The following is a 26,895-nucleotide window of genomic DNA, read 5'->3' as shown; positions in this document are numbered from 1 at the left end:
TAACTTTGGCAAAAAAAACAACAACACAGAAATAATTCTATCCTCAACTTACAATGAGAAGAGGAAGTCAGAAGCAGACACACCTTCAGTAATTCAGTGCTCTGGGTCCTTGACTGGAGCACTACAACACCGACTGTAGATATTATACATGATGATTGTTCTATACCTGTGTGTTTCACATGACACAGATAAACAACAAATAGTTGTATCACAATGGTAAACAAGAATCAAACACATGGTAGGTCGTCCGAAAAACCGTATAGGTGATGCACAACACTGTGTGAAAAAATTATAAGTAATTTGTCCAATTTGAATCACTTTATTAATAAAGTTTTATTGCATTCTCAATCATATTGCATTCTCAATCAAGTTTAAGGCGGATCTAGTTGCTTTTGTGAAACACATTGATACTGGTTGACCTAAGATACGCATCATTCTTCAACTACTGAAACCTAAGTGAGACATATTCACATTGTTTTCGTTTTTTTCTTGTCTTTACATTTTCCTCAGTCTTCTTTTTGGTGCTGTCCTTTTCCAATAAAAGGTCATTTACTTAAAACAGTGGTACATACACCCGACAACCCAAAGTGGTCTACAAACAGTCTGGACAAGACTCTGTTAAATAAAGCCTATTACAAATTACAGGAGATTTCTTTGCGCTCATTTGAAGAAAATTTTAAAAAGAGATTACGTTTGTCTAAAAAGCATATAAATTAACTTAAAAGCCTCCTGTTGAAGAAGAAGTTGTACTATTGCATTTATGAATGCTTCTATAGAAATTACTTGGAATGTATGATAAAGTATTGTACAAAACGGGATCTTCAGTGACTGAAAAAGGGAGAACACTCTTCCTAAAAACATTTACACTGTGCTGTGCTGTACAGTAACAAACTGTAGAGACTGACTGGAACACACCAAAACATTGGAAACTGTAAAACTAGACACTGTTAGACACTGATTCTTCATGTTGTAACGGGGTTTTGGTCCAAGCAGAGTGAGTGAACCCTTCACAACACTAATGGAATGACTGGCTAATGAAGCTGGGAGCTAAACCCTCACTTTCCCCAGATTCCCTCGTGTTAGCGAACTGAGCGCAGTTGACTTTGAGGGTCTTCCTCTGTTCTACGTTCTCCACACGCAAGGAGTATGTTCTCTTCTTCTTCTTTGTGATGCTTTTACAGACGCTGTCCTGACTCCGAGCATCATTTCTTCGACAGGAATTTCATCTTGTTTCCTGGAAAAAGCAACAGATGTAAATCAAATTCATCATCATAACCTGTTCTATAGATCCAGCCCCCCTTTCCTACTTCAGTATCTATCTATCTATCTATCTATCTATCTATCTATCTATCTATCTATCTATCTATCTATCTATCTATCTATCTATCTATCTATCTATCTATCTATCTATCTATCTATCTATCAAACGTATTGTAACACATTAAACTAAGAAGAAAAAAAGAAGTTTTAATGTCTCTCAATTGATTAACTGATTGCTTGATTGATCGGCTGGTTGAGTGATGTACAGTAAATCTCACCTAAGCCCTTGAGGAACTTGTTGACTCCTCGCTGCTCGCTGCCAGGCAGTGAGTCCAGATACTCTTGTGCTCTCACCTCAAACAGACCTGGAAACAAAAAAACAAGTCAAATATTTGCAGTCAGGTGTTTTAAAGAGACTCTACAACATCACCACTGACAACAAACTAACATTGAGAAGAGCTGTATGGACCTCTGCCCTCAACAAAAAATTCAAGTTGGACAAATGTAATTTAGTGTCACGATCACTTATAGGTCAATAGAAAAACTTAATTGTGTAGAAAATAAAAATAACAGAGTCATTGTATGCACATACAGTCAGTACAGTAAGTTCAACCAGTATTAGTAGTCTACTATAATGCTTCTAAAGTGTAACACAGTCTGTACCTCTGAGACCCTGCCTGCGCAGATCCCTCTCCTGGATGAAGCCGGTGAACATCTGGGTCTCCATGAACACCTCCAGAAACCTCCTCAGGCTCTTGGAAGTGACCGCTTTGCGAAAGGCCTCGCGCTGAAAGGATGAGGAGGGAGCAGAGGAAGGGCTGGGCAAGGTGGGGGAGGAGACGGACTCATCCTCACGCTCTGCTCCGCCCATGAAGAGGGAGTAGTGGCCCACCATCTCCACAAAGAAACGCACAAAGGCCTCCGACACGACCGTGCTGAGGCAGCTGGAGTCTGGGAGGAGGTCGAGGACAGAGAGCCAGGGACACAGAAGAAAGATTTAATCTCATGACTTCTGACAGCCTTATACAGAGATGATTGCTTACAGTAGCTGTACGAGGTTGATCCACAGCAATGAACCAATATTATCATACAGACGCTTTCCCAATCAATCTTACTACTATTATGAAAAATGAATTCCTTAAGTGCTGAAACTAATAAAACATTTCCAGCTGCTATAATAAACTGCAGCTGGAAATGGATGAGCTGTTTCCTTCAGTACATTATGTTTTATCAACAAAAAGCTGCTCTCATGTTAACAATAATATGATGACGCTTTGAAACTACAGTAGATATTATCTACTGAACATGCCTTCCTAAGAAGTCATGCATCGTTTATGGCATAAATTGTAGTGAGCTCTCTGGACTAAAACTTTCAGGTCTGTTGTCGCTGTTGCTACACCAAGCAGCAGCAACATGTTGCATTACAGTGTACCACCATATTGGTAGATGTCTGTATTGTTTTTGCTGCATTTCATGAAATGTGTTGTTGCTTTTTCATTGCTATTTATTAATGGTATGATGTCTGTATTTTTTTATGTATTTTCTCCTGTGAAGCACTTCACGAGTCTTCTCTGTGAGAAGTGCTTGTTATAGCCAAAAGGGGTTCGGCCTTACCTGGGGCATAACTGTGCTATATAAATAAAATTTTACTTTACTTTTTATATAACTTTTGGAGTTTGACATTTGGAACAACTGTAAATCACAGATACATCAATCCGCCATGACGTAAAACAAGTGACTGTTTTTTTTTTTTTTAGCTGCGACTGATTGGTCTTAATTTGTGTTTATCTGTATCATTAGTAATTTGAATTGAAACGTAATTCATATTTTTTTCTAAAAAATAGTCAGGTCAGTCAAAACATGGAAACCAGTCACCTGTTTGGTGTAGATTTCTGTCTTGTTTTACATCACTCTTTTATTTCCCCTTCAATACATGCATGCTACAGTATAGATCATTGTTATTGATGGTTCTTAATGGATTTTGAAAAACATAGCCAGTGATCCAGAATAATAAAATTGCTTTAAGAGCCAAGATTTCCTCTGGAGCACAAGATTATGAAGTTGCTCCATGAAGTCATCATCATAGATGTCTCAAATGTATGTTTATTGGATGAAGCTGGCAGCAACAGAAGGGATCTGCTCATGATGGAAAGTTGGAACAATTTCACAAACTACAAGTTAAGTTTGGCAATACCCTCGACACCTAATGATCAAGGTATATGAACCAACAGTAAAAGATGTGTAATGATACAGTTGGTCAGTGAAGGTGTCTGCTCTGAACAAACTGTTTCCATTCCTTACTCTTGCTTGTTTTACAGCACTATCTTTGTTGTATTTGGTGTTTCAATAAAAACATAAATATACAGTATACATGCAGCTACATAAAAGCAGTAATAGAAGTGCTGAGTCACCATTTGGCAGATCTCCTTTCTCACAGGCCAGCTCCCTCCTCTTGTCCAGGACATGCTCGAGAGCCGCCTGCAGCTTGTGAGGAAGAATGGAGTCCTCATCATCCAGCTGTGGAGGCAAAACACAGATGTAAACACAGTCAACACTCTGTAGTGAATTAACGTAGTGTATTGACATAACATCTGGTCGAGCCACTGCGAGTGTAATGGAGTTACAGTGTGAGCCAATGTGCGTGATGATGACAGACTGTCACTGCTGTCTGTGTGTGTTTCTGTGGTTTCTACCTGTCGTAGGAAGCGGCTGTTGCCGAGGTCGACCACCAGGACCTGGGGGAAGAGCAAAGGGAGTGTGATGTCATTTCCCGGAGCTATTGTTCAGCAGAGGAAATGTTGAGAGTCAAGGACGCCACACCACACTGAGCAGTATATCACAAACAACAATAAAGATGTTCCTACCTCTTCGATGGGCAGCTCTTTGAGTCGAGGCAGAGAGCTGGAGAGGAGGCCCACTATGAAGGGTGTCGGGGTGCAGACGATATCCAACATGGAGGGTGGCAGCACGGGGATGTACGTATGCTGCCAGGTGAAGGGGTAGAGAAGGGCCACGACTGCATGGCAACACTGAGACAACGTGCTGCAGAGAGAGAGAGAGAGACAGGAGGGTGATGCTCGCATAACAAAATCATTCAAAAGGTATTATTTTTATAAAACAACAACTTGGTAGAAAAGCAAAGAAAAAATAACAGCAGCCTCTGTATTTGTATGGATCTGATTCATTTGAGAAAAATAAAGAAACAATTTTGATGTTAGCAAGGCGACCAAGATCTTGGTAGGAATGATTTAGTCAGAACACTGAGCAAAACTTTAGGCAGAAAAGAGAGCGGAGAGGAAAAAATTCAGCCTAATCCTGAATAAAAATATGTTTTGTTGCTCTCACAGTTCACGCTCACAGCACTGACGTTGTGCGTGTTGTGTTCAAGTTACACTTCTCTCATGCAGTGATCATAATAATGATGTTAAGTCAACATAATCTATGAAAGCTTGTTGGATATAATAAATTATAATATTAAAAATGATAAATCTAGCCCTCTGCAGTTCATTTAGGAAAAATGTTTACTGTCTGGTGTTGATTGACCATTATCTAATTTATGTGTAGTGCACACTTGTGAGTGGTTGGTTTTGTATTTATTTTCCCCCATTTTATTATTTATTTATTTTATTTACTTATGTAATATTTGTATTATTATTTTATTGTGTATTTAAGTTCCTTTCTTTATTTGTGTTGTTATTTTGTTGTTATGTCTTGGTCATGATTTGATGGGCATGGTTTGGGGCAGAGGTTTTGAATCCCAGTGGTTATATGTATGTGTTATTATGTCTGGAAATAAAGATATTGTTGGAAAAAAGAAGCTAAATCATACATACATGAGAACATTTTGAAAATACAGCACAAAATAACTTAATGAAAAAACTAATAAAACAAACTGCCTAACATCTATCTATTGGAAGTGTTGTGTTTTAATTGAGTCTGATCTTAAAATAAAGTAAAGTATGCCTTTATTTACCACAAGATGGTGCTAAAATACTCTCCTAAAAGCAGCCTCTCCTGCCGCCCTGCTCTTCATCTGGAACATAATGTTGAAAGTTAATTTCTGTTGCTCCAGCAAACTCAGTGTTACCCTGAGAGGAACGCTCAAAAGCTTCTTTTAGGGTGTGACGTAACACTTATAAAAACTTATACAGCGTCCGCCCCACACAGTTAAGATAATCTGTCCCGCGTGTGCATCTGCTCACAGTTAATTCATTAAAGAACTGATTGACAGGGCCAAGTTTCCACTCCACGGTGCAGAACCTGCAGTGACTTGTGATCTGCTTATGAGCTCTGCTGAGAAATGAATGTTTCTCCAAAATTGGGCCCAAAACAGAAGGTGCCGGTAAAAACCTTGAAGCAGTACAGTATGTATATTGTGTTCATCCTGCCTGAAGCCCCTGTGCGTTTTTGAACTACATCAAGTTACAATGACTGTTTCCGCTGAGCCCACAAGTTGAACCAGGTGTTACTGTAAGTAAAAAAAAAAAAAAAAACCCTCTTGACCCTGACCGCAGTGATAACAGCTTTAGAGTTAAAGGCTTTGAGCGAATTGCGTGGGTGTGATGACGTCACTGTGCACACGTGTTCGCTCTAAAAGCTTCACTCCTTCTATCTGGCATCCATGACAGTTTTTCCAAAGACAAAGTGATTGTTCCCCAGGCGACTGTATAACAGCATTCCTTCCTCTCACACTTGGTCAGGATCTTCTTTTCCTCAGACCCCTTGTCAAATTGAAGTCTGCCTGTCATGTCCTTCAAACTCTTCCCTCTAGGTCTTTTCAGCATCATTAACTGATTGGATAGTGATGGATAAGTTAAACCAATGAATTAAATAATAAACTACGAACTCCCTATCGGATTGTTGAAAAGGATTTAACATCTGATCTTTGGTTTTGAAAAGTGACCGCCACTGTAAGACTGAGCTGCTGAGGCCAACCTGAGTTTGTCAGCAGTGAAGATGACCCTGCGCTCCAGCAGCAGAGAGGCAAACACTCGCAGGAGAAGACGCAGACTCAAGGAGGAGAAGAGACATTCAAAGTCCACATGTTCCAGACGGGAATCTGATGGCCGACACAACTCTATCACCTGCAGGCAAGACAGAGACGGAGAAACCATTATGATGTATATACCACACACATGCAGAGAAAGATGCTGATCGGTTTGTTTATATAACATTTAGTAGGATTTATTATTTATGTGGAGTTTGTGTCTAAGCTGTTTTCCACAGTGACACCAGCATCACTTTACCTCTGTCCCAGAGCCAGGTAGGAAGTTTTTGACAGTGATGGTTCTTCCTGGAGCGGGGAAGGGAGCTTCCATGATGCCTCTCATAAAGGGCTGCACCAGAGCAGGGGAGATAGCCCTCCTCTTCTCCACCTCATCCAGGATCTGGGGGAAAGCAAAGAAGGAGGCTCAGTAACTTGAATGCTGGCAAGAACAGAAATATATGTGAGAGATTTAATGGAATTAAAATAAATCTGTTTTAGGGTTTGGGCATAATATCTGATATTATTAGAATTTGTCTTTTTTTCCCCCTTGGTAGCTAATCCTGTCGTATATCTGAGTGCGTTAGGTCATTGTGGCTGATGTTTTATGACTTTCATTGGATTTTATAGTATTGCAGCAGTGGATAGGGGTGCAGTTGCGTGAGTTTTTTCCACAATTGTTGGTGTGGTCGTGGTTGTGTTGCGTCGTACTGATCAGTGGGCCACAATAAATAGCAAAATCTGTCATCCAGCAGTGTACTGAGACAAGTGTTGCTTTGGAAACTGAGATCTCTGCCTTCCAGTTTTCTTTCTCTTTGTGCTCCCAACAGCATTGTAGCATGAAGCGCCTTAACCTGTCAGGTGCTTTAGTAGCTTGGTCAGCCCAAAGAATCAAATTATTACATTCCTATTCATATTCAGGTGCACACAGGGCCACAACACGATAAGATGACTACAACAAACAGCCAACAACCTGAAGCCATCATATCCGAGCCCCCTACACATGTGCTGTACACATCTGTATTGTATTAAACTTGATTTGCTCAACACATTCAGAATATCAACAAATGCAATGTCAGCTATCTTCTACTCTATAACAGCAGATAGAATGATTTTACACTCATATTCCCACGTCTGTATCCTCACAAACCCAACATTAGTAATGGCATAAAAACACTGCACAAACATTTTGGTGTACACATTAACACACACACGTATAAATCTGAGGCTCATTACAGGGGAAACCTTTTCCACTGCCGTAACCACATCAGCTGCAGTTCACATGTGTCTCTGTAGTGCAGCCAGCAGGTGGGTGGAGCTCTGCGGGCACCGAGGGTGGTACTCCTCCTGGAACTTTTTTTAATGGGGTGGGGTTGAATCTGAAGTGTTAGTCAGTGCATGTACCTTGGAGAAGAGGTCGAAGCAGCCCAGACGGCTGACGATGCAGTAGACCTCAGGGAGCCTTCGGCCTTTACCACTGGGCTGTGAAAGAGACAGACAAGACGGGTTCAAAACACCGGAGTGACACAAGACTGCTCATCCACATACAACAACAGGATTAGACTAGCGGAGCAAACCAATGGCTTTGTTCCACAGTGATTTTAAAGGTACATTCACAAACAAACCTCAATCATTTCATCATCAAATTAAGTTGATTGTTAAAGGGATAGTATCAATATCAACATTTTGGCAAATTGGCCAAAAGCTATTTTTAGAACGGCGTAGCGGAGCCGCAAGCTGCTCAGAGCTACGCAACGGAGGCTCATGGCATTTCTTGGTTTCCCTCATCAAACTCATCAAATACACAATCCAAGGAGTTGTTTTCGAGGTAAATTCATGCAAAACCGCTGATGCGCATTCCTGTCGGGAGCAGTTTTTCTGGAAAACAGTCTCTGCATTTGCCTCGAAAACAACTCTGTCTCGTAACGTTCCATTATTATCTCATAGCGTGGTGAATGTGCAGGTCACAACTTGTCCACCAGAGCGTTTTGGAGTTGTTGGATTGTGTATTTGATGAGTTTGACGAGGAAAACCAAGAAATCCCATGAGCCTCTGTAGCGTAGCTCTGAGCAGCTCACGGCTCTGCTCCGCCGTTCTAAAAACAGTTTGCACCGACAATTAAAGGTAACAAACCTACTGCTATGACTATAGGGATTATGGAAATGGGCCAATTTGCCAAAATGTTGAACTATCCCTTTAAGCTTATTTGTAATCATATTAAAATGAGATGAGGAGAAGCTAGAGGTATTTTTTAAGTATACAGTACCAGTAATCGCCGACAGTAGCCGAACCGTCTGCTTCCATCCTCACCGGTCAGGACGAATGAGAACGTCTCACTGAAGATATGAAATGAGAGAGAAAAGAGAATAATTCAGACATGCTGGAAACTATTTAGAGCTGTAAAATCACACAGAGAAGACTGTTGTGGAAACAGAGAATCCCATTCTGGACTGAACGCCTGCAAACAAAAGCCTGGCTTTGCACTTGACAGGAAGGACCCTCAGGACACTTCTAGTCTGCAAATACCAACATAAAGCTTCCTCGGCTCTACCTGACAGGTATTCATTGACCAGTGACGACCCTCCTGACAGGCGAGAGTGTCGGCCAGCTCAGTGACTCAGACTGCAGGTGTGTATTTAGTGGCCTCTCAACCATCGAACTTTTGCCTCCAGGTAATTATTAGCCATCACTGTCAAGACGCACATTCCCTCTTCTCGGAACAATGCAGATGCTCAGGGCCCAGGAGGTATTGGGTCATAGGGCCAATTATAAACAGCTTAGAAAAAAAGCCTTTGTAATAGCAAACCAGGTGGAAGGTGCTAAATCCAACCTCTTCCCTCTAATCATTTGTCACTGTCGGTGCTTTATCGTTACACAATGGAGAGATGTCTTCACAAGCGGCAAGGTCATTTCCATTCTTGGCTTTCATCGTCTCCACTAACAAGTGATTATTAGCAAGGAGAACAGCTGAGCTATTACTACTCTGACCAGAAACGCCTGTTTATTTTACTTTACGCTTTTAAGTGCAGCCGTCAGACTCTGACTCACCTGGGGAAGTTGTCGACGGGTGCCCAGTCTTTGGCGTCAGGGAAACAGAACTGAGGGATGACCTTCAGCTGGTCCTCGGTCTCCCGCATGAACTTAAAGCTCCTCTCCAGCTGGATCATAGAAACAAGATCACATGAAAATGAATACATTCAACAATGCATGATGGTGTAGTTTACACACAGCTTTGCTATTGAGATTAATGGGGACGTGGGGAAAATTGAAAACATATCTACAGAGTGCACTGAGGGTCATAAAGGAAGAGAAATATTAAATAACAAAAAGAGGCACTAATCATCATCTTAATTATCTTCATTGATCAGCTGAAACTGCAGTGTACTGCAGTATATTTTGCATACATGAGGTGTGAGGGTCTTGAGGGAGCGCTTTGCTTTTACCCATCATGAGATACTTCTTGTGTGACACCTTGGTAAAAAAGACAAACCTTTTTATAGGCATCAATTAGGACTGAAGCAGCTGATATTAATTTGCACTGATAGGATGATTGTCTAAATACTGATAGATTCCAAGATTCAAGATTCAAGATTCAAGAAAATACTGATGGATTCCAGCTGGTTTCTTGTCTTTCCACTCCTTTCTGCACCTCCCCCTTTTCTTCACGTGTTTGAAACTTATTCCCTCTGTCATTTTACTACAGTACACAGAACTTAATTTATGGACATTGATGTAATTGTAATTACTTGGGTTGTTACAGACATGTGGTGAAACATTTTATGTCAATAGCCTGTTTAGAAATATGTTTACTGAATTTTTTTTTGATGCGTTCAATACTTATTTTCCCCACTGTATAGTGTTATTCTTGTAAGAAAGCAGACATCAAATGCATGTTAAACAAAACATTTCTAATGATTTAGCTTCAGTTACTGTACACTCTTCTCCTCTTTTACCTTGAGAGGGAACTGCTGTGTGACCTCTGGCAGGTAAGGAACTCCAGCCTTGGTCTTGTGAAGTGCAACAACGATGAAATACTCAAAGAGTTTCCTCTCCTGCAGCTCCATCAGATCTCTCTCCAAAGTTCGGTACCGCCCCGTCTGCCTCAGCATGGACTGAACCGACACCAGCCGCTGGCTGTGAGCTGAGGGAGGGAGACGCACGTTTCAGAGAGATACATTCATCTGTGCATGTGTGCACGTATGGCCAATGTGTGGCCAGTGTCAGGCAATCTGCGCTTCCATTTGTATATGTTTTTTTCTTTCCATTAGGAATTAGGAAAGAAAAAAAACTGATAAAAATCAATTCACACTGAAAGTAATGAAATATCACTAATAGAGTAGCATGTGTTTATTTTCTCTTCTCACCTTTTAGTTTCTCCTCTGTGTCACTTTCCGACTCACTGTTTTCATCTGTCACTACATTAAAGAGGGTGAAAAAGAAAATCAATGTGAGGAGACCGCAAATAACAATCACAGGAAACTCAAGGCTCATGGAATTTGCTCTCATTGCTTTCATTCCTGCCACATACAACACCACCCAGTCCTCTGATACACGGGTCAGTCTCTACTGACCCAAAAATGTAGCCTGGCCCATAAAAATAAGTGAATACATATGATGAGGCGTTCACTGCTTTTCTGGAGACAGACCTGTGAAATCTTTCTGGTCAAGCTGGGAGCTGTTTGGAAAGGTGATATGATGAAAAGTCCACAGAGTAGAGCACTGAAAGTATTGATTACTAACTAGAATGTAAGATGGACAAATGTGACAGTTATTTATCTGGACTTGAATAAACTAACAGAGAGTAACAATTACAGAATCCCTGTGCAGCAGCACATGAGAAATGTTATAAAAACATGGCAAACTGCATTTAGAAAGCCTTTAAAAGAATTCCTGGATCCACCCCAGGATCTGCACCTGGATCTGTTTTTGCACCAGAAACTAATCACTCGCTCTCTTGGCCCATGATCCAACTTTTCACCAAATTGCACTGAAATCAGTTAACAAGTGTTTGAGATATCCTGCACATAAAGAATCACAAACAAAAACACAAGCATGTGGACATGTTTTGTTTTTTTACAAGTTTAAAAAGTATGTGTATTTTTGCCATTAAACTGAGTTGATGGGAAGAGGGTGGAGGGTAAAAAACAGGAAATTGTCTTTTTTTGTGGTGTGCAGTCATATCTGAAGGCTCACCTCTCCCTGAGCTAGACTCGGTCGACTGAGACACCCTCTTCATGCGTTTCTTCCCTCTTCGCGCCTCAAAGATGCCATTGATTTTCAGCACCATCTGGAGGAGGTAAAAGGGAAATAAATGTCCATCTTTAACTCCTTAAGCAAGTCAACAAACATCTGCCAGGCCGCTACCAAGATCATTTCAGTACAGCTTCTGGGAGGCCTTCCTCTAGACACACTTCTCACAGGAAATATCTGTCAGAAAGTTCTTCTCTGCCTTACTCATCCCCAGACGGAAGCATGAGTGGACCAGCTCTGAAGCTCCCTGAGCAGTACAACTGGACCATAAATAACACATGCAGGAGAAGGGGCTTGGTGTGGTGCCTCTCAGACTCCCATACCTTCGGGATTTTCCTCCTTCTGCGATTGTACGGGTCTCCTGAGAGGCAGGGGGTGTCATCAGGGCTGCTCGGTGTGGACGGCGGGCTGATACGAGACGGCGAGGAGACGCCGGTGTCCCTGCTGGTCTTGCGTAGTTCGAGGAGCTTAAAACTTCGCCGTTCTGAGTTTTGTCTGAAGAAACCGGACTTGGAGGAGAGCTGGTGGGGGAAAATGGAGCAAATAGAGCACAGGCACATTAGAGGGTAGTTTTATTGTAGAAGCAGCTCTATTAAAGAGGATTTTTACCTTAATTAAACAGCTTTGGAGTAATTGTGATGGTTAAATAAATGACTTGTAACTTGTTACAGGGAGATTGGAGGCTCTCTGTCTTCCACATAGCGTCTCTTGACAAAAAAAACAACCTTGCAAGGTCAGAGCCTCCGACCTGGTGTCCACCCAGCTCTCACCTCAGCAGCACAGCGACACAAATGTGCCCCGTAACCCACAATCTCTTGTTTATGACAGATTAGACTACCAAATATACACAATGTAACGCGTATATGATAAATAACGTTATCCACTGCTCTATGGATTGCTTTCTCGCCGGCTTTGTTGAAAACAAATGCACATGGCCAGGAGGAGGGTTAGCAGAATTGAATCGATGTCCCTTTAAATCTGCTTTATTTTCAAAGTGAATCATGTACCTTAGTTGGTGTGTCAGGAGCTGGAGACGAGGAGGCAGGTGAAACACATTTGCTTCCCAAACAACTTCTCTCCAGCTCTATATCTTCATATGGGTTCTCCTTGGATGGAGGATCTTCAGAGGAAAAAAGAAACAATAAATCAGTGTCACCTGGATTACACAACAGCCTCATACAAGCTTTCAAAAGAGCAGATAAAGTATTCTTTCCATATCAGTCATGTTTGTTTTGCCAGACGATTCCTACTCCAGATGTGTGGAGAGCTACCAGAGGCAGCCGGCCTGCTTACCCAGCTCATATTTTACTGTGATAAGATGCTTGCGCAGCTAAAGCTAAATGTAACTCTATAGCCGCTCGCCCTCCCCTGCAGATAAGAAGCAAAGTGGTTTCATTTTCCAAAAAAACCTGTGCCTCCTTCTCTCTCTTTGTCTCTGTCTGTCTGCATCTCTCCTCTGCTACATCAATCCTTCCACCAGATGTGACCTGCAGGAGTAGGAGGATAAAAAGGGACGTTCAGTTCCCCGCTCCTTCTCCCTCTGAGGAAAACAAGGGATCAGTGCACTGTTTTTCACATTGTTGGCTGATGAGAACCTCACACTAAGCTCAACATGTGTGTTTGTGTGTGCAGTCATCAAGATGTGCATATGAATACATGTCCTCTAGCTTTCCTGTGGATCAGTAAACACTATCAGGGATGTAACTAGTTGTGTTGTTAAAACCTGGTTTGTATGTGTGGTTGATGACATCTATATTACCTACATCTCTGCTTCCCTGAGCTACAGCTACACTACAGTGGAGGAGGATAGACCTTAGTTACTTTACCTGTGAGAGACTGTTCAGTGTCTGGTGGACAGTCTCATGGTTTCCTCCTTTTCATACAGTAGTGATGTTTTTGAAAACACTCAGAGGATCCAAAATAAGCCGTGGCATCACTCTGACATGATTAAATTAAATTTAATTGTTGCCAGCCAGCAGCGTTCGTACAGCAGCTTCAGCAACGAAAACGAAAAGACACACTGAAGCTATTGCCGGTAATACGCCGTGGCTCTGAGCCATCCACATGCCCCCTGCTGCATTGACAATTTCAGTAGCCAGCTTCAGCAACGTTACAGTGCGACCTCACACAACGCCACTATTGTACGTTATGAAATTAAACAGGCTCTAGGTGGGGTTGGCATAACCCGCCAGACAATAAAGGTAGGAGCGTAGGTCAGGTTTCTACACATCATTTTTAATAAAAGTGGAGCAGCGTCGCTTCTAAATTAAAACCGGATCAGAGGAAGCAGAGCAGAGTAAAGACAGCTTGGCCTCCTCATCACCTCTGTTACTGAACTCCATGACACGCACACGCTGGTATGAGAAATGAAACTTTCAGGGGTCATGCGCTGTATTACAGGCATGAAAAATAGGACATACACTTGCCCTGCAGTGTATTTTTTCGTCGTGCAAAGTCGACAACAAAACACTATGAAATCACCTGTTAGAAAACCAATTTCTCCTATGTGCTGAATCATTCGGCTCGATTAAGGAAAAATAACGTGCATGTTTACCTATTATGTCCTCGTAGACATTCTCCTCTGATAAAGTGCGTGTTAGGCCCAGTCTGGACTGAGCGTACCAGTCCACCCTGCAGCTCTCTGTAGATGACTGGAGCAGATCCTCAAATTCATACGACTTCCTGATGGACAGAGTAGCATAACATTTTTTAGGGGAGTTGCACGCCAAATACAAAAGAATAGGAAGGAAGGATTTCTGACTGATATCCCGTAGTGAACGTGTGTTCATGTTGATGATTTTTAAAAACCATCCCGTTGTGTGCCAAGCTGGGATGTTACCATTTTTTTTAGTTGCCACATCTGAGTGAGTACATCTGTGTCTCATCACTGCTGCAGATTAAAGCCCAGTAGAATAAAGTGTACAGAAGGATCTATGATCGCATGCATCCCCATATGCCCACACATTGCATGCACACGAATACAATTAAACTAAGATGCTGCTTTATTAGAAGCAGCTTGCTGCAGCTAATGTGATGCAATGCAACAAGCCTTTTCGATAAACCCTATGTTTGTGGAGCTCATGTTTTCTTCTCTGTGGTGTTGCTCTGTTTGATCGAATTACTGTGAGAAATGTTGTCCTTTCTCTGATTTGACACAGCATAATATAACATAAGAGTGCAATACAACCACAGACTTCACATTTCTTCTTTATGCTACATCTCATCTACATAATAAGGTCTGCCGTTTGTCTCATTTTGTCAATTTCTCTTTTACTTTAACTTTTTTTGACAAGCGCTATGGCCATTGTTGCATTTACAAAACAAGAGGTTACATTGCATGAGCACCGATACAGCTGATTAGCATGCTAACTTCAGTACAATGAAACACATGATGAGACAGGCGTTGAATTTCACCAATGGAGACAGCTTGATGGGCAAAAGAATGAACTTTGATGCTGAAGTCATAATTTTTCTTCTACATTGGTAAGTACAGTAAGAGCTTTTGATGCTAATGCTAGTTAGCAGGAGCACACTTTTCCTATGAAGTGCATATACATTTCCATTTCCCTTTGTCTGTGCATCATTAAGTCAATTTGTGCATGATGAGTCATATATAAAACAAGGTTAACCAAAATAAATTACCTTCAACATCTCTATGACAGGGCTGACATAGAATCTGAACAATGCAGTTGTTATTGCAGAGGTGCTGTGTGGCATTGAACATAACTCAGCCTACCTAATAATTAGGCAACTCTGTGTATTTGCTAATACACAGGCCCCTGCACAGAATTGCCCGTTGCAATGGACACTCACAGACAGACAGCCTGACCAAACAAAGGGCTTGACACAGCACACTTGAGCAGAGTGAGGCCTCCACATATGGTATGGAATGTAACAGATCCAAGCCAAGCTCCAAACAAGAATTCAGACCACTGGAAAAAGCGAACAATAGATGTAGTCCAATACTGCAGAGTTCACATTTTTTGGTTTCCATACAGAGTCCTGTTCGTTTGATTGAAACCATCTGAATTTGTGTGCTACTTTAAGCAGTTTTTGCAAATTCCAACATGTTAATCACTCATGACAGGATAACGATTTCAGATACTGGAATCACACTTTATATGTTAATAGTGCAATCATTTTTACATTTAGATAATGCAAACCTCTGCGAAATGAAAACGCACACCCTGCATGTTGTTCTCCCCTTCCAGTAAAGTTATAAAAGAAGGAATGAGTTGTGTTGATGTGTGCATTCCTCGGATCCAACCAATGAGCTCATTCTGTGAGATATTTAGAAACAGGGGTGATGTCATTGGTGGTTTTGATTTACAGCAGATGCGGGAGACGTTGTTCACCTCAGTGTTTGGTGGGTGATGGAGGGGGAAGGGTTTAGGCGATACACAGGGCCATCCCTTGTTTACTATGACTTCATGAGAAGATTGTGTAAACAGTTTACTTCTGTAAATGTAACTTTGGAGTCTTGGTGGTGACAGTGAAGTTGTTTAGGTCTAGGCTGGGTTTCTGCTGCAGAATGGATGTTCAAAGCTAATCATGGTTGCCCATCTTATTGTCCTTACTTTTCAAGGTAACACTTTACTATTTATTAAGCATTACTTAAGCTTTAAATACTGCATTCATCAGTTATAACACATGCATACTCATTAGTATGTAGTTTATAAACACAGTTAATGTTTTACTCATCATTAATAAGCACTAACTGTATTTATAAACTACATACCGGTACTAATGAGTATTCATGCAATATAAATGAAGAATTCAGTATTTATTAATGCTTAACTAATGTTTAATAGTGTGCACTTATTATAAAGTGTTACCTTTTCAGTGTCCTACCTGTTACTGCTGTCCCGGGGTCTGTCAGCCCAGGGCCTCCTACAAACTCCAGGTGGTGGACATGTTGGTAAGGGTGGGGGGGGAATGGAAGGCAAAGGGGGCAAGTTCCTCTTCCCCTTCCCGAAGCCGGCCCCTGAAACCGGGGTAGCAGGCGGTGTGTGGTGCTGGAAGGTTCTCTGAGGTTTAGGTAGAGGGTTTATAGATGGAGCACCTGGCTCACTGTATACGTTCTCTGGATCCCCCTCCCTCCTTCTCCGTGACCCACCAGGCCGAGTGACGTCAAAAGTCCCAAAAATGGGCTCGCCCGCCCTCTTTTCTGTTTCTTCCACCTCCTCCTTTGAAGGAGGACAGAAGTAATTCCCTGGAAATGCCAGTGAAGGTCTGTCAGGAACTTCCTTTGTTGCCTTCTCCAGTTTCTTAACGTGAGTTAAAACAGTTTTCTTGTCGAGGGGTTGCTCTGCTGGCTTAGAGGCCCGAAACCCCCTCTCTAGTATCACTTCTCTGTCTTTGTTTGTTGGGCCTTCTGGAGATTTAGGCCTCGAATCGCCCATCTTCCCAACATTCTCCTTCCCTGAGTCTTGTCTGTCCCAGCTGACAAACCGCTTGCAGTCTGTCTTTTGGACCTCTGAAACTTTAGGTTCCTTTTTCCTCACTGTCTCAGCTTCTTTTTGTGTCGTACTCAGTGGACATGTCCCTGTAGAAGTTAGTGGGGCAGGTTCCTTTTTGCCCTCCCATTGTGAGATCTTATCACGGATGCTGGCGCTCTTGACTCCTGCTGGGCTCTTGTTGTGGTTCAGTTTGCCACACAGTCCGTTCTCCATGCTGGGGGTCCGTGGGTCGGTGGTGGTCGTGGCTCTCCTGTGAGCCAACATGCTATCAGGAGGACCTGGGCTGTCGCTTAGGCTCAGTAGGGGTGAGAGGGGACGCTTGGAAGACACAGCAGTGTCCCTCCCGTCTCTGTTCCCTGGTGACCCACACACCTCTTGGGGCTGGGGTACCACAGATGACGGAGCTTCCCCAACCTTCAAGCCACAGCACTGGAGCCTAGAAAACAAACACACACAGAACAGTTAAAGGTTATAGCTACAACCTTTTCATCCAAACGATTAATCTTTCAAAAATCATACATCCACAAAACGTCTAGAGGGGTGCAGAATAAAAGTATTAATTTTACAGATTTACAAAATAATTGTTTTATACATTTTGAAGGGTCCAAAATATATAAATATTTACATCTGGTTACGTTGGCAACGTCGGCATTAAATTATCTCTGCGCCAACGGCATTAGTACGTTGATGTCACGTGAGGCGGAGCTTGGGGGGGGGGGCCAGATCCTGATAGCTCTGTAGAGAAAACTGCATTGTGCTAATGCTAATGCTAACTAACGGTCAGATGGTACTGTGACGTTTCCAGTGCAGGCGTGATGCTGTGGGTTTGTCGGGTTTGTCTGCAGGTGAGTTAGTGTGAAATGATTCAGATGTGTTTCCAGTCCGCTGTCAACACCGAAGCTGCTGCTCGTTAAATACGGTTAGCATTAGCTTAGCTTTAGCTACTAGCCGCTCCCTATGGTGTACCTGGGAACCAGTACAACTGAAGGTTGGAGCGAGAGTGGACGAGTCTGAGTGCGACACTTACTGGCCGGGAGGAATTAAACTTATAGCTAGCACCTTTAACATACAAATTGAACAATGTGTCATGTTGATCTACTTATTTAAAGGGACAACGAGGAGTTTCTATTCGGTTATAAAAAAGTCTCACGTTAATGTGGATGAATCTCCGCTACCCACACTTGTTAATGGGCCCATTTTCGATAAATATATCGTTCTGTCTCTATCGTTATTTTATTAGTGGTGGCGGAAGTGCTGGTCGAGCCGACCAGCGTTTCCTTCGTTGCGAATCATGAGAATAACGCAGCCGCATCGCCGTTTATGGTCGGAACTACGGTGGTATGTGAACCTCTTTGAACCTCTGACTTTAATTATTGATGAATGAAAACATGAGTCCGTCTTGCGCCCGGTCAAAGAAATGTACGGTGCGCGCGGAGGCTCATAAATGTAGTGTGAAAACGCTTTGCTTTTCCAAAACTCCTCGTTGTCCCTTTAAACCAACAACATATTCTGTAACCTACAGTAAAGATTTATAGAATAAATAAACAAATTCATTATTTTTTATTCATGTATCTTATACTCAAATGGATCCCATCCACAGGGATTTATTTGCTGGCTAATGTCACTTAAAGAAAAAACATACAGACAAGAAAGTAAGCATTAGTGTTGCTTTTCACCACTGGAGACATCTCACGTTTGATGCTGTAGGCTACCTACTGGCAACATTTCTTCTAAACTGGTCAGTAAAAAGTTACACTAGTAAAAACTAGAGATAAAACTGTAGGTACTGAGCAAACAAAAAGATTCATAAAAAGCAGAATACAAGTCAGACCCATATGACTATGCAAGTAATACAAGCAATAAAACTTGAACAATTCAAAAATGTACTTGGTGCTTGAACCGTATTGGTTGTCTTTCATTTAAATGTTCAAAAGAGGAATAATAAACAAGGAGGGATATAGAAACCGAAATTTCCGAAAAACGGAAATACATTTTCTCTGCTAAGAAAACAACATATTATGAACACATAAGATACCACAACTTTCTTGAACTGTCCATTTTGCAGTGGTTGGTGAGGGGGTGAGGTCTATTTCACAGTTAACAAGCTGAGAGGCCACCTCTGAGACAGAAGATGGACACAGCCTGTAAAAACCATAGAACCAGACAGAACATGCAGTGCTTTCTCTTGGTTTCGGGGACAGTATTAACCACTGGGCCACTGCTCATGTGTATTTAATTTGTTCCAGATAAACAGAGGGAGAGCATACATTTCCCTATTGCCAACTCTTAACAATTTATAGTGCAATTATTTTCATAGAAATGTCAGTCGCTGCCTTTAGTGAACATAGCAAAGCATCAATTCTCTCCGTGCGCTCTTAAAATTGGCCACACAATGTGAGCTCTTACAATCACGTCCAAATAGATCTTTGTTTATGGGGTAAACAAGAATTCTTGTTAAAAGAGTTCAGACGTCTGCTTGGTGCCTCTGTTTTAGCTGCGAGTCACTCCTGGAAGATTACTGGGTCATGACTGTTTGAACTCTGGGTTTGGGGGTCAAAGTTTACAAGCTATGCATACAGCTATTTCTGGAGACAAACGTATGAGGGGAGAGGCCAAAGTGTAGACGTGCTGCTTTTCTTTTTCTACTGCCGACTTGCAAAGACTCTTGTTTTGGCCCAAGCCTATTCTTGTGTTTCCAACAAACAGAGGAAATGTGGCCTTGCTTGGGGGTGACTTCTGATGACATCGTTGGATGTGAAAACCAACAGTCATGCAATCTTGAGGAAATCTCAGGGGGAAATTACTAATTCAAGTTTCCTCGGAGACCCTTAAAGACAAGGAAAAAAATGCAATGTTGTAACTATGACCAATGAGGAAACCAAATTGTTCTCTTCCAAATGACTTGGGGTTTTATTAGTTTAGCCCCTCGCCCCCTCCCCCCATTTCATTCTCCCTCCGTGTCTCTTGTTGGAAACAGCATTTTTATTAAGCATGAAGCAACAGAGGGGAAAAAACTAGGTCAAATAGAAAAGCCGAGCAAAGGAGAGCAGGAATGGGCTGTAAGGGTGGGGGGGGGGGGGGGGGGACAGAAAAAATGGAGCAGATAGGAGGAAATCGATACCCCCTCCCACCCCCACTGAGGCTGTGATGGAGAGAGACAGAGGGTGATTAAGGAGCTGATACTTATAAAGTACACACTATGGAAAGCCTGTCTATCATCTGTGGCCATGGATGGGTGGAGGATGGAGATGAGGGTCATCGAGGGCGGAAGGAGGGAAGAAGGTACAAGGGCACCAAAGCGGCTCTGACCAGCTGAGCTAACACAGGAGCAGCGGACGAGGGGAAGGGTTTGAAATGGGAAAGACTTCTTTTAATGATATTCTTTTGACAGTCACTCAAGAGAGATGGATTGAACTTCTGTACGACGGTAACAACGTGACAGACCCTGGAAACAACAGACAGTTAAATCTTCCCCTAGACAATCCCTCATCGGCACAAACCAAAATCCCTTCATTATAATCTAAATGGCACTAATGAATATTCCAAGGATGACAGAAGGGACCACAGAGAGTGGCCACAGAAGCATTAGACAGTGGCAGCAGGGGGGCAGTAACAGTATCCAGATGCCAGATGGCCAACTCTGCCCTGCTCTGCTCTCTCTAGCCCTAGCTATTGTTATACTGCTGACCCTGATGGAAACGGGCGTCTACAATTTTCTTAGGAGCAATACAGAGCTTGATGATTATGGGAAAAGTGCAAGGAACTATGCAGGATTTGTACAGTAGCTTAACTATGCTTAATTTTTTACCTTAATTAAACAGCTTAGTAATTTTGATGGTTTAATAAATGGCTTCACTTGTTATGAGGGAGAATGAACGCTCTCTGCCTGCCACATGTGTGTCACTTATTGCGTCTCTTGGCTGAAAAACAACTGTGCTGCCACCCCGATGTCCCAGCTCTCGTCTCTGCAGCACCGCGACACAAACGCACCCCGTAACCCGTAATCTCTTGTTCATGACAGATGAGACTACACAACGTCGTAACATCATATATGATATATAATGTATCTATCGCTCTATTGATTGATTTCTCGCAGGCTTCATTGTAAACAAAATGCACATGGCCGAGAGAAGGGTTAGCATAACAGCGGAAAAGCAACCTGCCTTACATAGTTCACCTTTAAAGTAACAGTGAGCTGCTGCTGACTTGCTGCTTTTATTGCTTTTATCGTGTCGAGGTATTTTCACTTTCATGTCTAACCAGATGTGTTTTTGGTCAGCTTGTTAGATCTAGCATGACACTACCCATGAGCCTTGTTGACTGTTATTACCAAGAAGACAGAAAGCAGAACCACAGAATCATCCATCATCCAAACATTTGGAAGCAAGATGTTGCTTCATAAATGCTCAATTCATCCACGATCAGCAAATGTTGGCTTCAACTGCTCTCTGCCAGCACATGCAACCGAGTGTTGAACATTTTAATTGGATCTTTTTTACTACAATAATCTTTTGGGACTAGTTGATGTCTCTACCAGAGTTATTATAGACATACTGACTTAAATAAACCAATTTCTAGTTATTTATAATCAGAACTCCTACAAAGTGTTTAATCTGTTTAAATAGGGAGACAAATGTCTACTAGGACTCTCACTTTATTACTGGCATTTGTAACTGTAGTTTACATACTGTAGTGCACAATTGTTAACAGAACAACCAGAGAGGAACTGTTCCAGTAAACAGCAACAAAGCTTAACCAAAATAGCACCACAGTTACAGCATGTGAAAAAATTATTTTTGAGCACCACTTTCACAAGTGGTATCAGTGGCCTGAAGGAGGTGCCTTGATCATGGGCTTATCAGCATAATGAAGGACCACAGTTCATTTAGTCATCGCAGATTGACTGATTGGTCTAAAAATGCTCCACATTAAATGGTTTCTACAAGTACCTCGCTGAAGAGGACAGCAGGATGTTTGACACAGATGAGCTGGACCTGAGTCATGACACACTGAAGACATTAAATTAATAACTGGCTTCTGAGTCACCTACCCGTTGACCGATTGGTAGATACAGTTGTCAGTGTTTGTACAGAGCAGCAGGGCCCTCCCACCGGTCATGGTGCTAGCAGCTGGCATCCTGCATAAAGAAAGAGACACAGTCAGCGATGGGAATATGTTGTGTATAATGATGTGAAGGCAAACCAAACTCAGAGGTTGTGAAGTTGTAAAGAAAGGTATTTATAAGACTAGATGCTTCAATGTATTCCAGTGTTTTTTTTTTCACTATATAGAGACATATAGACTGACAAATGGGAGGGTCAATAGAAGAGCTGCTGCCCCAGGACTCCCTTAGGAAAACTTAAAACTCTTAGTGTGTGAATGTGAACTACCAAATAGCAAAAACCTCTTTGTGGTTTGCAAAACTAGTGTCTGACCTGAGCAGCAGAGCGTCAGAGCATCAGACCTCACGGGTTGAATGGCACTTCACCAAAACGCCAGTTTCCTTTTGGATTAGTAATTGGAGGATTCAGTTGAAAACAAGGCTTAAACCACGGCTAGCCAACAGGCATAAACACACACTCAGTTCCAGCATGTGGCATTATGGAAAATACTGAAAACTCCACATTGTAATATAATTAAGCTCCATTAGGAAAACATCAGTGGCAGCTGGGAGCCAGAGGAGGGCAGTCAGTTAAACTCTTTCAGGTTATCACTCAGCATCTCATCTTTTTGCACTTGTTCTAACAGATTTCTGGAGGAATTTCAAGACAAGCACTGCTCACACATTTTGTTTTTGCACTTGGGAGCCTCTCTGCAAAAATCTCTTTTCGATTCCAGAAAATAACTTCCTTAACGTGTTGTGTGCTTTCCAGCGCTACACGTTTCCCCCCCTCTGTTCTTTATTTCAGACGAGCTGTGCCAAGGAGAGTGTGAGAGGACACGCTCGGCCAGTTTGTAAATTATCACATGGCCCATTTGTCAGAGTATAATGAAACCAGATCCACTCGGAGCGTAGCAAGACCATCCGTATATGTAACATCAAATTAGAGCCGGTGGTGCGCTCTGCTCAAGCCTCAGTCTATAAACACTGGTGGTGGTGGTGGTGTGGGGCGCTGGCTGGCACGGAGCACAGGGGGCCTGGCCTCCGCTTGGCACAGACGTGGCTAACATAAGAGAGGAGGACAGGTCAGGGCTAACGCCTGTTGGCAGGTATTCACACATTTGTTCTTAAGTAAATTCACAGAGACACCGGTATGCTTTGCCACCCGGCTGCACACACACATGCAAAACCTCATATGAAAACACACCTGCACACCCAGCCAAAGAGTCGGCACTCCACACCGACATATGGACGTGTGCGTATGAGTGACTTCTCCCAGATGTGCTGGGATACATTAGGGTACTAGTCGGCCGTTAAATATTTCCTGAGCACTGCGCACCCTGAACCCCCCCTCTGTCCCTCTGCCTATAAACCTGTATTAGCTAACACTGACACTTTTTCTCCCCTGACCCCCGACTATGTAGGGAATGTGAGTCCAATTCAGCCGAATTCCACAAATTGTTGTCCCAACTGGCAGTGAGGCAAGAAAGAGAAAAAGCCACAATTTCATTAGATTATGTAAAAAAAAAAAAAAAATTGCAGCCAAATAGCTGAACTCTTCTCTGAGCTAACAACATAATTGGCCCTCTGAGTCCTGTGTTGTGGAATGAATCTGGGCTTGTTCATTTTTCTCTTCCAGAATAAAAGAATGAAACGACACGACGGAAAAGCCGAAGTCTCATCTGACAAGAGGAACTAAAAGAATAATATGTCATCTTTTAGCTTCTAGTTTTGCTCACAGCTCAACTTACAGCCCATTTCTGCTTTGTCTTTACCCCCACCACCCCCCTCCCCTCAATCAGTCCAAGGCCTAGCCCCCCAGAGAGAGGAGAAAAAAAGGAGGAGGAGGAAGGTTTGCGTCAGCCATCCACTAGCTTGTAGCCTCAAATTATTTTCAGCTGTGAGCCAAGCAGAGGTCACATGTTTGAGGGGAAACATCAACTGATTTTTTTCCTTCCTTTCCCTCTTGATTTTTTTTCTCCTCACGAAAAAAACAAAACAGAAATGAAGAACAGAAATCCTGCAAGGACAGAGGTTGGGGGGGACGGCGGGGGGTTAGCGGGCAGGACTGTAAAGAATGTATAGAACCTCCTTGGTTTACAGTTTAATTTTTTTTCTCTGGGTTGGTACAGTAAGGGTGTTGCATATCACATTGGGGGGGAGAGGAGAGATTGGAGATATGAACGGAGGGAGCAAATGGAAGGGGGGGGGGGGGGTAGGGAGACAGGGGTTGTCAAAACTAAAGAGGAAAGTGGATATTGCAAAGAATAATATAAGTGTACTGTTGCACTGTGAAAACAGTGCAGGCTTTTAGGCTGTCCTACTTCATTGTTGGAAGCCCCAAGGCCAAAACAGAAAGTGCTGCTCAGTGGAGATTCTGGTAATGCCTTAAAAGGTAATTTGGTATTTTCACACTATTCTGATTTAGTGGGCTTGAATACACATGACTCATACATGCAAGACGGGCCTTCCCAGCAAGCGCCTGAACCGGACGAGCAGTAGCGTCCTCACATCACATAAAAGCAGTAAATCTGACAGCGTTGCCGAGTTTACAGCGTTCAGTTAGAGCAGAAACTCTTTTCAGCAGCAGCCAAAGGCCTTTGTCCACTACAGCTATTGGCAACCATTGTTAACACCTAACCCCCGGAGCAAGATGGCCACCATAACAATGCAGAGGCTGAGGGAAGCCATCTGCTGAGGCCAATAAAAACATCATGGGAAACAGTGACCCAAAAGACCTCTACCTGCTCCGCCCCCTTCAGCCTCTGCCCCGTGAGGTGTGACAGGCCGCGCACGCCGCAGCAGAGGAAGTGTTGTTGTTGATCAACAGCTGTGTGGATGAGCAGATGGCAGCAGAACATGTGCACGGATACGACTTGTGGTGATTCTGTCTGACATTAAGATATTAAAGGAGACATAGGCTATTATGCCCCCTTTCAACAAATTAAAATAATTCCCAGGTGTCTTAAAGACATGGTGGTGACATGCTTTGGTCAAAATATCCCAAGGATCAAACATCACAGCTCTTTTCATCCTCTCAAAACAGCCCTGTTCAGAACGGCTGGTTTCAGTGTCTGTCCCTTTAAATGCAAATGAACCACTGCTTGCCCCGCCCCACCCCTTCTACCGGTCCCAGGTAGGGGTGGGATTATGCAAATTTGAATCCTAGTTACATCACTGGAAGACAACTGAGGGAACAGCTCGTAAAACTAAGTGGATTTCAACCTAGGGAGCCTGCACATCACAGATTTATTTGTCAATTATCACATTTTGAGGGCCAGAAGGCAAGACAAACACCCAAATAAAGACATTCCCATAATATGCCCCCTTTAATATAATCTAATTCTAAGAAAAATCTCTGCTATTGTCAGTTTTATCTTATTTACCTAATAATCTTAAGATAAAAACTATTACACATGTATATCTCATAAAGGATAACCTCCAGTGCGCCTCAGATGAAAATGGATTGATGCAGGGTGAAGAGCAAACAATCCTGAATGCCTCGAGGCCTTGACCAGATAGAGATAACTAGCAGCAGTCTGGGTCACAGGCAGGGCATCAGGGCCAAGCATCGGTTGCATAACCAACCCTGCAGGAGATTTCTATCAGCGGATGGACACTGGGTATCTGGCAATGGACAGATTCTTGTAAACATGTGCTCACATACTATGCGGACTATGGGATGTTATTGTTTGCTCAGTCTTAATGGCTGAAACATTGGTGTTGCGCTTCAGCGATAGCTAGGATCACAGTTTTTCAGTCGCACCAATTATTCTAAAAATGTAAACTAGAGATGAAAGTGTCACTGTACATGTGAGTAAATCTTATCAACAGAAGAGTAGAGATGCAGCCATCCCCATGGAACAAAACAAAGATGTTAATTAGAAAGAAATGCTGAGAAAACTTTTCCACTTTCACTGAGTTTTCAGAAACTGTCAGACACAGCCACCTCTGCCAAATCCTGCACTGGATAGAAAGGTGTGGTGGGAGTAAGTGTCTGAATCTGTGTGGCCATCTGACACAGCACTTCTTGGGGTGCAGTGGCTTATCAGCACTACTTCACTGAAATCATTTAATCAAATGAAAGGCATCATGTCATAGTTATAGGAGGTGAACTTAAAGGGGAACTATGCAAGTCTGGTCACATTTCTGCTGTTTTGCTAACCCTCCTACTGTCCATGTGCATTTGTTTTCAATGAAGCCGGCGAGAAAACAATCCATGGAGCAGTGGATAACATTATATATCATATACACATTATGATGTGTATGTCTTATCTGTAACACGTTACGTACAAGTCATTTATTTAACAATCACAATTACTCCAAAACCGTTTAATTAAGGCAAAAATGTAGCATAGTTGAGGTAAAAATCCTGCATAGTTCCTCTTTTAGCCAGGTCTGTGGTGTGACAATAATAGAAAAGTTACCGTAAGGTTAAAGAAACTCATCTGAGACGATAACGAATGTTTGTATATAATACTAATTTCAGTCTAGAGAGCCATTTGTGTTGGATTATTATGATTCATTTTACTTTCAGACCTCACCTCGCCTAGGGACCCTGTACTCTCCTCCCATTGGATGCAGGGTCCCCAGACATCAGGTCTGCAGTTGGACCTCTCTCCACAGGACACACTGGCTCCAAACTCCACACATCTGGCAACCCCCGCGTAAACCAAATACTATTTGACCTTGAGTCGAGTCATGGAGTTGTAAATGAATCCTGGATTCACAAAGGCTTTGGCACACTTGTGTACAGTGTGTCAGCCAGCAGCCGATTACTCAGCCACTCACACACAGGCTACACAGAGCCTGTGTTTTCCTCATACTGACCTCACACAGCG

The 26,895-nt window shown here is 42.6% G+C and overlaps 1 protein-coding gene across 1 annotated transcript in view; it reads right to left on the bottom strand.

Moving 5' to 3' along the window:
• Nucleotides 1–408: 408 nt before the first annotated feature.
• LOC310988013 (DENN domain-containing protein 2A) overlaps nucleotides 409–26,895 on the bottom strand; it is a 39,019-nt gene continuing 12,532 nt past the window's right edge. The window contains exons 2-20 of the mRNA XM_083974495.1: nucleotides 22,004–22,090; nucleotides 16,346–17,389; nucleotides 14,049–14,176; nucleotides 12,502–12,614; nucleotides 11,818–12,015; nucleotides 11,438–11,531; nucleotides 10,609–10,659; nucleotides 10,198–10,385; nucleotides 9,293–9,402; nucleotides 8,511–8,580; nucleotides 7,649–7,726; nucleotides 6,507–6,647; nucleotides 6,196–6,344; nucleotides 4,125–4,302; nucleotides 3,954–3,995; nucleotides 3,672–3,777; nucleotides 1,924–2,211; nucleotides 1,539–1,625; nucleotides 409–1,234 (exon numbers count right to left, since the gene is read on the bottom strand). Of these exons, the coding sequence (XP_083830621.1) occupies nucleotides 1,203–1,234; nucleotides 1,539–1,625; nucleotides 1,924–2,211; nucleotides 3,672–3,777; nucleotides 3,954–3,995; nucleotides 4,125–4,302; nucleotides 6,196–6,344; nucleotides 6,507–6,647; nucleotides 7,649–7,726; nucleotides 8,511–8,580; nucleotides 9,293–9,402; nucleotides 10,198–10,385; nucleotides 10,609–10,659; nucleotides 11,438–11,531; nucleotides 11,818–12,015; nucleotides 12,502–12,614; nucleotides 14,049–14,176; nucleotides 16,346–17,389; nucleotides 22,004–22,089 (3,183 nt within the window). The 5' untranslated portion in view covers nucleotide 22,090 and the 3' untranslated portion in view covers nucleotides 409–1,202. The remainder of the gene's footprint in view (nucleotides 1,235–1,538; nucleotides 1,626–1,923; nucleotides 2,212–3,671; nucleotides 3,778–3,953; nucleotides 3,996–4,124; nucleotides 4,303–6,195; nucleotides 6,345–6,506; nucleotides 6,648–7,648; nucleotides 7,727–8,510; nucleotides 8,581–9,292; nucleotides 9,403–10,197; nucleotides 10,386–10,608; nucleotides 10,660–11,437; nucleotides 11,532–11,817; nucleotides 12,016–12,501; nucleotides 12,615–14,048; nucleotides 14,177–16,345; nucleotides 17,390–22,003; nucleotides 22,091–26,895) is intronic.

The sequence above is a fragment of the Trachurus trachurus genome (assembly GCF_905171665.1).
Source record: "Trachurus trachurus genome assembly, chromosome: 6".
Taxonomy (NCBI): domain Eukaryota; kingdom Metazoa; phylum Chordata; class Actinopteri; order Carangiformes; family Carangidae; genus Trachurus; species Trachurus trachurus.
This window is presented reverse-complemented; position numbering and strand designations above follow the sequence as displayed.